Raw genomic sequence first — 12,172 nt, forward strand, 5'->3', positions numbered from 1 at the left:
AATCACGGTCTTCAGGATTACTAGAAACTTCCAAGCAGGTGTGAGTTGGAGCTGGTTGGACCTAAACTGTGAAAATAATTAATTGCATCTTTGACGGTGCATTTGTTGTGAAAGCATAACAAATTATTAAGATATTATCTGACAAATTTTTACTTTCTGTTAAGCTGACAGAACATATTTTTTATGTACTTACTATTAGAGAAACATTTTCGATTCAGATTTATTTGTAAATCAATTTACAATAAATGGAAAATTTATTTCATATTCACAATAAATGACAAATTGTCACTTTCTCTTAAGCTGGCAGAATTTTTTCTACCCACTACTATAGAAACATTTTCATTTCAAAATTATTTTGTGTCAATTTCACAGTTAATTAAAAAAAAAATATACAAATTTTTTTTCCACAATAAATTACATTTTTTCTTTGTTGAGCTGATTGTATGTATTTTGTCTACCCACTAAGCATTTTACAATAAATACACAATAAATATTAAAATAATACTGTTTCAAAGTAGATTTACAGAGAATAACCCAAACTATTCCTTGAAGACAAGGAAAGTAATGTTTTTGTTTGTTTTTTTATCACAAAACTAAATGCATGGTTAAAATTAATGGCAGTCAAAAGAATAAAATAATCACAATTAATCATGATTTTCTGTAAAAGTGTAAAAAAAAAAATCAAATTCAATAAATGTATAAAAAAATAGCATTAATTTTGATAGCCCTAAAAAATTCAATCACATTTTTCTTGGGTCCTCCACTCCATGATGGGATCCCTGTAAATCCCTTGACTGTTGACAGTTGTTAGACAAGTTATCGATTAGTAGACCATGGTTTCATGATTCATAACCCATCCCTGTGACGCATGTAGCCTGAACTAGGGAACGCCAACTATCCAGTGTTGTATGACCTGGAGGAGCTTACAAATAAATTCCCAAGTCCTTTGAGAGCATGTATAAGATCCTTCAGAGTGTGTGTTCTGATTCTCCTTTCATGTCTTCCCAGCATCTGATTCAGATGATGAGCCCCAGCCCACAGAGCCAGACTACACTCTAAGACCTAACATCAAAATCGATGACCTCGGTGAGTTACGCACACACCAGACGGACCACACTGACACTTATACATATGCATATAAATCACTGACTAAGTTGACATTTACACCCAAGGTTTCTATGCCCAGATCTGTGGCATCCACACGCCTCTTTCTTAGTCACACAGCAAGCTCATAAATCATAAGTGTGCACGTCTGAGTGGATTTATTGTTATAAATCAAATTGGGTATGAAGTTATGAAATTAAATCCACTTCATGTCATTTGAATGTGTAATAAAAATGCATATGAGATCAACTCTAATTTGCTTTTCCTGTGCACCAAATAAACACAGTAGTTATCTGCTAACACACAACTTATAGGCAATGACTGACACTAATGAAGGCACAAGCTAAAAGGCAAACGAAGCGTGAGCTGCTTGGCTATAGTTAGCTTGATTAGCGCTGAGGCTAGTGTTAGTGCTGATTAGCAGTGGCAGAACTAGCCCTCCAGTTCCCAGGCTTACAGTCACATCCTGCACTTCATCACCACCGCGGTAACCTGACTCAAGGACAGCGACGACCGCACCATTTAAATGAGAGAAAAGAAATTGATTTGACTTCAAGTGTTTTTAAGGAATAAAGAGGCATCGATTTGTTCGTGTTTTTTTTTTTTTTTTTTTTTTTCCCCGAGCGTGTGTTTTGAGACAGATGGATGTGGATGTGTTTTGGGTCGTCTCTGGGTCGGAGCCACCCAACGATTTCCAATAACTGGAATCTGAGTACCGGCTCTCTCCCGCTCGCTCCGATTGGGGGTTCAGTTTTCAAACAGGCCAGAGAGGGGAAGAGAACAACCGCAAGAGGCCAGCCGGGTCGCAGGAAGCCACACATCTCAGTACTGCTCCATACATCTGTGTCCAATAGACAAAAGAAACCCTCTCGTCCTTGCTCACTGCTGTCCCATTAGTATTGACCAACTTAAAGAACCAATGGAAATTATACATTTCTAAAGTGTACTTCTACAAACAAATCAAAAGATACTCACAAAACTGCCACATGAAACTCTAGAATGCTGCAAGTGCTTTTAAAGTAAAAGAAAAAAATACATAAGCACTTACTAATTTAAATAAAATCGGATTCTGAAAACATTAGAAACATAAATTCTCATTTGCAGGATTCTTAATGTCAGTTCTGTAAATCTGCTGGAGCAGTTAGTCCCATTAATGGCAGTACGTTTCACGGTACGAAACGAATTTATATTAGTACAGAGCGACTCGCACAAACACGCAGGCAATCACAAATACAGATGCAAGAAACACAAAGGCAACTTTTATTTGGCCTTTGGGGAATAATACAGAGCAAGAAGATGATGTGTGTGGCATTGTGCTCATACAATTCTCTCTATATGCTTTTTTAACAATAAAAACAAACCATTTCCTGCTTGTATTAAGGGATATTGAGTTAGATATCCTACACTAACAATGAACAATACTTTTACAGCATTTATTAATCTAAATTAGTGTTGATTTGATTATATACACTGCTGTTAAAGTAGTAGTTCACTTCAGAATTCAAATTTCTCGATATTTCATCCAAGATGTTAATGTCTTTCTTCAGTCAAAAAGAAATTAAGGATTTTGAGGAAAACATTTCTGGATTTTTCTCCATATAGTGGACTTCAACTGCTACCAATGGGTTAAAGGTCCAAATTGCAGTTTCAATGCAGCTTCAAAGAGCTCTACACGATCCCAGATGAGGAATAAGGGTCGATTATCATTTTCTAAAAAAAAAAAAAGTCTATACTTTTTAACAACAAATGCTCATCTTGCACTTCTCTGCGATGCGCCACGCATTATGTTATCACGTTGGAAAGGTCAGGGGTGACGTAGGTGGATGTACCACGGTAGGGCGAAAAACATCTCATTTTCTCTTCCAACTTCAAAATCATCCGATATCATTGTTTTACCTTTTTTTGTGTGTGTGTAAAGGCTGTTTGCCTTAGTCTTTGCACTTTTTAGACACTGGATCAGTACTTTCGCCTGCGTCACACATGACCTTTGCAATGTAATTTCGTAATGTGTGGCGCAATGCAGAGCAGTGCAAGATGAGCATTTGTGGTTAAAAAGAAAATAATATTTATTTATTTATTTATTTATGCAAAGCCCCTTGAAGCTGCATTGAAACTGCAATTTGGACCTTCAACCCGATGGTAGCAGTTTAAGTCCACTATAAGGAGAATAATCCTGGAATGTTTTCCTCAAAAGCTTTAATTTCTATTCGACTGAAGAAAGAAAGACAAAGACATCTTGGATGACATGGGGGCGAGTAAATTATCAGGAAATTTGAGTTTTCACCACATGGACTCATTGTGTCATTGTGTTCAGGTGTTTGTCTCATTATCCTCTCACTATTAAATTTCAGTTCTGTTTGTGTTCATTGTCGGGTCTCGTTTATGTTGGCGTCAGTTTATGCGAGTTGTGTAGCTGCCGCTGTTGGATTACTCTGTGGATTATTAAAGACTGTTATTCTTCATCTTTGTCGTTCGTTCGTCTCACCACACAACCCCATAACAATTGCAAGGCTAATAATATACTGATTTGGTGCTCAAGAAACATTTATTCTCCTTCTTATTCATTTATTTATCACAGTTGAAAACTTTTTTTTTTTGTGGAAACCATGATAATTTTTTTTCAGGATTCTTTGATGAATAAAAAGGTCAAAAGAACAGCATTTATGTGAAATAGAATTTTTTTTAAAGGGGTTGTTCATTATGATTTCACTTTTTTAACTCTAGTTAGTGTGTGATGTTGCTGTTAGAGCACAAACAACATTGCAAAGTTACAACACCCAAAATTCAAAGAAAAGAATTCTTTCTTTTAAAGAATTCTCTGTTTAAAGACTACAACAAACGGCTGGTAGGGACTACAATGAGCTTCTTCCTGGGTTGGTGACATCATAACCCTAAAATTTACATAAACCCTGCCCCCGAGAACACGCAACAAAGGGGTGAGGCCATGTTATTGCAATACAGTACATAACACAAATGCAATAGCATGTCATAAAAGCAAGATGCCAAACATATGTTATAACTGTAATTAAACTAAACTATACCTGTTCTGTCTGTTCTGCAGCATTTATTCTCTGGCTCTGTAGGATCTTATTTTCATGACAGAATATGCTAATCAATGACTTTAAGATATCCCACATCAGCCACATAAATTAATCAACTATCCATTCATAAATGTCTCTCCATATCCGACTTTGGTTTGAACATAAAAGGCCGAACAGTTTCTAACATTTTCAGTGCTTAGAAGCAGCAGCTCATTTGCATTTAAAGGGACACACAAAAATTGAGCGTTTTTGCTCACCTTCAAAAAGTGAAAAATTTAACATGCTATAAAATATTATCTGTGGGGTATTTTGGGCTAAAACTTCACATACACACTTTGGGGACATCAGAGACTTATTTTACATCTTTTTACTTTACTGTTCTATTACATCTATTTATTTTACATCTGTAAAAATGGCATTATACCACCCCTTTAACAATATAAAAATCTTAACTGTCACTTTTGATCAATTTAATGCATCTTTCTTTGCTGAAAAATAGTAGGCCTATTCATTTCTTTTAAAAATCGTATTGACCCCCAAATCAAATTTTTAACATTATATGTTGTAGAAATTAACATCAGCTAATGTATTATAAACAAACGTGAATTAACAATGAACATCAGTTTATTCATTGACATTATCCTAGATGCTGTTCATTGTTATCTCTTGATACCTAATGCACTTAAAACTTAACCATTTGAACCTTATTGTAAAGCGTTACCGTAATATTATATCTGATGCAAAGTTCTTTGTTCCGTAATGTAAGATTTGACTTCCCGTTCAGGTCACTGATAGGACAAGCTCATCAAATATCTCTGTAATCCATTCTTCAAATAAAAACAACTTCACACTTTCATCTGATCAGCTGATTAAGTCAGATGACACAACAAAGTACAAATTCAAGCAAACTAACAAGCTAGAGACGTCTGTTCTTCCAGATCATGTGATTGTATCTGGCCTGAGTTGTGGATGTTGGCACAGTGTTAAATTCCAGCAGGTAAACAACATGTCCCAGAACATCCCACACAGCTCTTCTCTCCTGCCTGGCATCCAACGACTCCTGTCAATCAAACATTGTCTTGCCATAGTGGTTATAATGCACTTTATTTGCACAGTACCTTATAAACTTTTAAATTAAGAAAATATGATTTAACACAAAGCAAAAAATACAGACTATTAAAAACAATAATAATATTAAGTCTTGTTAAATTCTGTTGTAATTAAAATGTTATCTGCGTAAAAAGGTGATAAAAGACAAATTAGCACCCCAGATGTGTCTGGAAAAACTGTCACATCTTTTGTCTGTGTGCAATAACAGCATATTATTCTGTCAGCAACACACTCACATAATGTGTGCGTGTCTGGAGATGTTTTTTTGGCAGCCAATTTGCGTCACCCTCTGTTCCTTTTGACCTATAAGTGAAGACGTGTGTTTATGAACTTGTCTATCACAAAGTCCCTGATCTGGAAGTCACCTGCTCGCGGTCGCAGACACCAACAAACCGGTTATGTTAGATGTTCATCTCCGGTGATGATGAAGCAGAATTCCATAGATTATTTTGGCACATCTGACACTCCTCTTGTAGCTGATAATAGTATACATTTATGTTTTTTGTTGTGTTCACAATGAAGCCTGTCTACTAAAGACATCTTCAGTACATACCTGCCTGAGTCAACATGTTTTATTTTTAACTCCTTCCCTTAGGCCTCAGCTGGTCAGAGAGTTTTCTATACCTTAGTGAGTCACGCAACAATGGTGTCTAGACCTCAGCTGGTAATTTTAATCTGTCTGTCTCTCTCTAGATGACTATGATAATCCCGAGGTCCCTAAATTGGAGAAGAGCATCAGCGGTAGCAGTCCATCCAGAGATCGCCTTCTCCTAACCGTGGCATCACTTTTCTTCATCGCCCTCTCGGTCTCCTAGCATCCACCTCCTATCCGTCACAACACCAACGAGGCCTTGGGGGGGAAAGGAAGGATCCAGGGCCGATAAGTTTGCAGATAAAAACTTGGAAAGGAACAGAAAATAAATGAATCACTTGATGCTGCAACAGCTTACGAAGTGTCAAGCACCAGCCCACAATTCAACAGTTGTTTCATGTCTTAAAACGGCGACACAATTTGCATGTCGCACAGACGATGCTAATACATATTTGAACACCATAATGAGAACTATGCCATTTCAGTTTCAATAGTGCAGATTTTATGTGTGTGTTTATGAGTTTGTGTGGCGGCTTCGGTGCTTGGGGGCGGAGCGCGTCTTTTCTTCGCTCTGAAGGTTTGATGGCTCCATTATCTTTGAATTGGCAGGTTAAGAGTTTAAAAGCGTGTCAGATTCCGTTTGATAAGATCTGTAATGAAACCGTCGAGAAGCTCCTGTTACTCTTCGCTCAAAGCTGGCAAAATATCTGAACCACCGTTTAATCCAATTCCAAAAGTGTTTGTTTCTCTCTGTGTGTTTCTGTTGCTAGAGAGATGTACAAACCGCTGGATGATCATGTAATTGCCGTCAGGGATGAACAGCAATATTCATTTGATGAGTTTAAACAAGTCTATAATAGAAACCGATCTCACAGACTTGAAATCAGCTCATTTTTTACTTTTCTATTGACGAGGCGACAATTTATAAAGCGTTAAAAAAATCCAATTACATCTGATTCTTATTTGAACGTATCATAGTCGCACATGAAAGCAGGAGCCGATATGGTTGTTCTGTGATGCAGAAAATTGAGAAAGAAGTGATTTCGCATGAGCGCCAGCACAAACGCATTAAACACATCGAGACAAACAGAAGCCAAATAGCTTTTTGTTGTTGTTTTCTTTCCTTTTCCTTTTGATAAAAGGTGCTTGAGTGAGTGAGTGAGTGAGCGAGTGCAAGTGTGTATGTGTGCGAGTGCATTAGCTCAGTGATGCTGGAATAATCTCCTCTAGACTTTATGGACTTGAACTGGAGGTGGACACCTACACAGACACTGTACATAAGACACGTGCATTTATTTATGTGTGGACATTGTGGACGATCTCCGCTCATTCGTTCGGACCACACTGATTCCCGATGGATTCGGAAGAAGTCCAAACCATCTTCAGCGGGTTTGTTCCAGTTTGAACCGGCTGTCGCTGCTTGCTACTTGACTTCTTTCGGTGGTGATCAGCAAGACCAAATGGAAATTGAGGGGTCTGGTGGTTATAATCCGTTTCTACGGCAACAGTTATTCAGCTATACACACACACCTAAAGGCACTAGAGTCCAGCAGGAAATCAGAACAACACACATGAAAAGAAATAACAGCAATTACTGGCAACGATTCTGGTGACACTTTTGCCAAGAGTAATACAAGCAAACAAATGCTTCGGGGCAGGTAGTTATTGCGTTCTTATGAGCTTTTCAAGGAATAAACGGCAGTGTATGCATCAATCATTTTACAAAAAGGTTCAAAATTAAGGTTCTAACTCTTTTTACATAGATTAGGCCTTATCACGATGGTAACGACATCATATCACGGCTCATGATAATAGCAACCAGCGCCGCTTCTCGCTCTAGAGACATGCAAATACTGCTTAAACTACCGATGGCATGTGGTTTAGGAGAAATGATGTGTGGTAGAGGTTTTCTAACTTAGATTCATAATGGACATCTTCTCTCACACCTACAGGCTGTCTTTAACAAATTGATAAAGCCGTTTATTGTATCATTCTGCTTTTGCTCTGAAAAATCATTTCAATTTCTGTGGAACATTACGTCTGCTTTATATTCCATTACTACGGCTGCTGTGGTTTCACTGATATAGAGCAACTTCAGAACAAACTGAACACTAATTTGAATGCTCGAACTTATACTTTACAGACTTGAATCTACAGTTCATTTGTTTCATGTTGTCTTTCAAAGACGTTGGGTTGAGGATAAGTAGTTTTTTGTGCATTTGGGTATTTCGGGGGTTCGTTTTTTTCTGATGGAATAATGTAATATTTCAGAAGAGTGGATCAGGCAAAGTATCACTCTTCAAATGTTGCACTTATAAAAACTTGGACACGAGAATTGTGTGTGTGTGTGTGTGTGTGTGTGTGTGTGTGTTAGATTGCAATTGTTAGAAGTTGTTTGTTTTATAACTAGACTAAATCTTTCAGTATGTGTGTGTGTGTGTGTGTCTGTGAAAGAATGAGAGATCAAAAGGTAATAAAGATAGAGGACGGTGTGAATGCGTGTGTTTATGCAAGTTGTTTTCCATTGTTTAGTCTAGGCATTTTCTGTGTGAGTGGGTGCGAGTCAAAGAAACTGTATTGTTTTGGACGAAACAACAAAAGCATTTATTAGGGTTGGAAACAACCAATTACAATCATGTTTACCTTCAACTGGAATGAATTTAAAGAACTTGAAAAAAGAAACTGTAAACTGAACAAACCATAACAAAGCTTATAATAATAATAATCATGATAAAAAACACCAAGCCTTTGATTCATATTTGTTACAGACACAACAGCACAGTTTATGAACTCATATGTTTGGGTATTGAAATGTCCTTCTGAATTTGATCACTGTCAGATGAAACCAAAGGACTAAATCTAATTAGAGTACACAAACATCATCTCCCCCTCACTCTGACTTCCCATCTGCACATAAAATATAGTTTCAGGTTTCCCACTGCTGTCATCAAAACCAAGCCATACTTTTCCAATCTCGCAATCTCTTGTATTTTGTTCACTCCATCATCTCTTTCAAATCTATTATCATAGTGTTGGTTATCTCTGCGCAGTGTGTGAGAAGCAAGCAGCCCGAAGATGAAAGGATTACTATCAGAGGCCGACCTGATGCTGGAACCGTCTTATCTAATCACTTCTCCATGAAGATATTTCTACATATCAATCGACATTGCGGGGCTTGACATGTCACTTTTTAAAAATGACACCTATGCAAGCAATTTTTACATTCTGAGCCTTCTTTCTTGGACCAACTTACACAGATAACTATGTAATTGTCTGTGCAAGATTACTATACTACAAAATTATGTGCAGATTTGTTTTTTATTTTTTTTTAAACAATACAATAAAATAATTGCAATTCATCTCATAAATTTCAACCAGCCTTTTAAAAGCAGAATGAAAATTAAAACAGTACAGTATCAATAATCAATTCAGTAAGTATGCTTTATATTTAGGCTATTTTAATTTTTTGAGTTATTTAGCTGAGTCATAGTAATTTACTTTATTTCTAACATTAATTTAGACTGCCCTAAAAATAGCCTACATTTCATAAAATCCTCTCTCAGATTTTCTAAGGACCCCTAGCACCCTCTTGTTGGGTCCCTGGGGGTCCCCGGATTCTACTTTGAAAACATCTGCTCTAAATCGGTGTTTCTCAACCTGGCGTCCAAGTGCTGTGGTATGTAATTGCAATATGGGTCTGTAAAATAATTTCCAATATAGAATATCTGCTTAATATATCATATGTATATTCTGACATGTAACCTGTTCCCATGAAAATGAAGAACTGATAATATGACGAAAGATTAGACAAGTCATTTCAGAACACGTGATTTGTTTTCCAGCTAGTGAACGATAATATCAGCCAATCAGAATCCACCCAAGTTTAGGCATTTAAAAAGGCACACGAGATGCAGGTACTAAAGACATTGTTAAAATGACTGCAGTGGTTCAACCTTAATTTTATTAAGCAACGAGAATATTTTTTGTGCACAAAAACAAAACAAAAATAATGACTTTATTCAACAATCTCTGCTCTTCCCTGTCATTATCCTTACACAGTTAGCACAGTGAAGGCTTCCATGTTTACGTCCAAATACAGACTCGGTATTGGCCAAAGTTGGTCACGTGGGCAGCACAACGCATGTGTGTGATGTGATGTGATGCAAGAGCCGAATTTCGACTAACCCCACAACTAAACCTAATCCTACCAATACTAGGGGGGTAATAATTTGGCAGGGGTAGGAATTCGGCACCACCGGCCAATAATGAGTCGGCTTTCTGACATAGAACCTGGAAGCACTGGACATAAACAGTGTATGAGAATGACACAGAAGCGAAGATATTGTTGAATAAAGTCGTAATTTTAGTTTTGTTTTTTCACTCAAAAAGTATTCTTGTCACTTCATAAAATGAAGGTTGAACCACTGTAGTCACCTCGACTGTTTTAACGATGTCTTTAGTACCTTTCTGGACCTTGAAAGTGTTGATTATATTGCTGTCTATGGACGAGTCATATAGCCTGCCTCTCGGATTTCATCAAAAATATCTTCATTTGTGTTCCGAAGGTCTTACGGGTGTGGAACGACATGAGGGTGAGTAGGCTAATTATGACAGAATTTTGGGTGAACTAACCCAACTCTTAATAGGTACTGAGGAGAACGACTAAAAATAGATGTTGCTGAACTGTATTTAAATCATTTTTTCTTAGAGTGGCTTGATTCAGAGCAACGTGTTTAGACACAAACTCTTACATGACTGACTGACGTGACGTTAATTACTATGGCTTGGCTGGTGAGTAAACCGTCTGAACACTCCAACAATAAGGTGATTGATCCGACCAGACACTCGCTGCTTTCTGCTACCGACCACAACGAGCAGACGCTGACTTCATCTGCTGTGGGGAAAGTACAAAGACGCCTCGTTAAATCAAATGATGGAGCTAATGAGTAAAATTTCCCATTTACAAAGTAGAACAGTAGCTATGGCGTAGACAGACAGCAACTGAACATCTGTACTGTGATGTGATTATTAGTGCATGTAGGAAAACCTCAGTAGCAAAAAATAAAAATGTATAAATAAATGCAGTGGTTACAAAGTTTACTGCTAAAGTAAAAGGGAGTCTTTTAGCATCTCTCTGGTGGTTAAAGTCACCATGAATTAAAAAATTGTCGATTCTTATTTTTGAATGGAATATTGCAGTACTTATTATAAATTATCCATGCATATCAACATTTAGCCTATTATATATATTTTTAAATTCATGTGCCCTCGTTTACCGACGCAAGGGTGGGATAACCTGTCACTCACGTGAGATCACAGCAATATAGCAAACCATAACGATCCAATCAATTCCGATGGACAAAATTAAGTCCCGCCCTTATTTATTTATCTATTTTCTTGTTCGAGAAGCCGTTTCACTCACTCAATTTCTGTTTAACGCATTACCGACTTTAAAGGGATAGTTCACCCAAAAATGAAAATTTGATGTGTATCTGCTTACCCCCAGCGCATCCAAGATGTAGGTGTCTTTGTTTCTTCAGTAGAACACAAATGATGATTTTTAACTGCAACCGCTGCCGTCTGTCAGTGGTATAATGCAAGTCAGCGGGAACTTGGACTAGTGATCGACCGATATTGATTTTTTATAACCGATACCGATTATTTGCATGTTTATGTACCTGATAACCGATATGCAGAACCGATATTTATTTACTGTTATACTTCTGTTTTTGACAATTATTACAACACAAATGAGCTGAACAAACCATTTTATTTATAACAATCACTCCCTCCTTGCATACAAAAAAAACCCTTTATATTTATACACAAATAAATAGAGGGGTCTGAGTCCAAAAAATTAAAGTGCACTGTTACTAAGTGTCTTTGTTTTAAAATAAAAGCTTTGAGGTAAAAAAATAAAGCACAAAAATTATTATAACATATTGGTGGATGCCAACTGACAAACTGCTGTTTGACTATAACTTAATCAACCGCGATCGCGCATGGAGATAATAAATAATTAATTTCCACAAAGCGGTAGGCTATATTTATATGTGTATTAGCGAAATAATTGTGATGTAGTAAATGATAATATAATCTAGGGTGTTTAAACAAGATAATCTTGTCAAAAGTTTCATTCAGTACAGTGGCCGTGCTTAAGCCTCCTGATCATCCGTCAGTTGCTAAGCAATATGAACGAACTTTTTCTTCTAGACTAATGGTGAGCAAATACAACAGATAGAGAATTAAATTCAGCGCTTTTATTTTCAACATGCACTCATTCATGTCTGTTTTATTTAATTCATGTAAAGTTACGTCTTTATTG

The 12,172-nt window shown here is 36.9% G+C and overlaps 1 protein-coding gene across 1 annotated transcript in view; it reads left to right on the plus strand.

The window, feature by feature from the left end:
• efna3b (ephrin-A3b) overlaps positions 1-8,587 on the plus strand; it is a 69,659-nt gene extending 61,072 nt beyond the window's left edge. Inside the window, exons 4-5 of the mRNA XM_048153487.1 lie at positions 1,009-1,086; positions 5,949-8,587. Of these exons, the coding sequence (XP_048009444.1) occupies positions 1,009-1,086; positions 5,949-6,070 (200 nt within the window). The 3' untranslated portion in view covers positions 6,071-8,587. The remainder of the gene's footprint in view (positions 1-1,008; positions 1,087-5,948) is intronic.
• Positions 8,588-12,172: the final 3,585 nt, after the last annotated feature.

This window comes from Megalobrama amblycephala, linkage group LG13 (assembly GCF_018812025.1).
Source record: "Megalobrama amblycephala isolate DHTTF-2021 linkage group LG13, ASM1881202v1, whole genome shotgun sequence".
Taxonomy (NCBI): Eukaryota; Metazoa; Chordata; class Actinopteri; order Cypriniformes; family Xenocyprididae; genus Megalobrama; species Megalobrama amblycephala.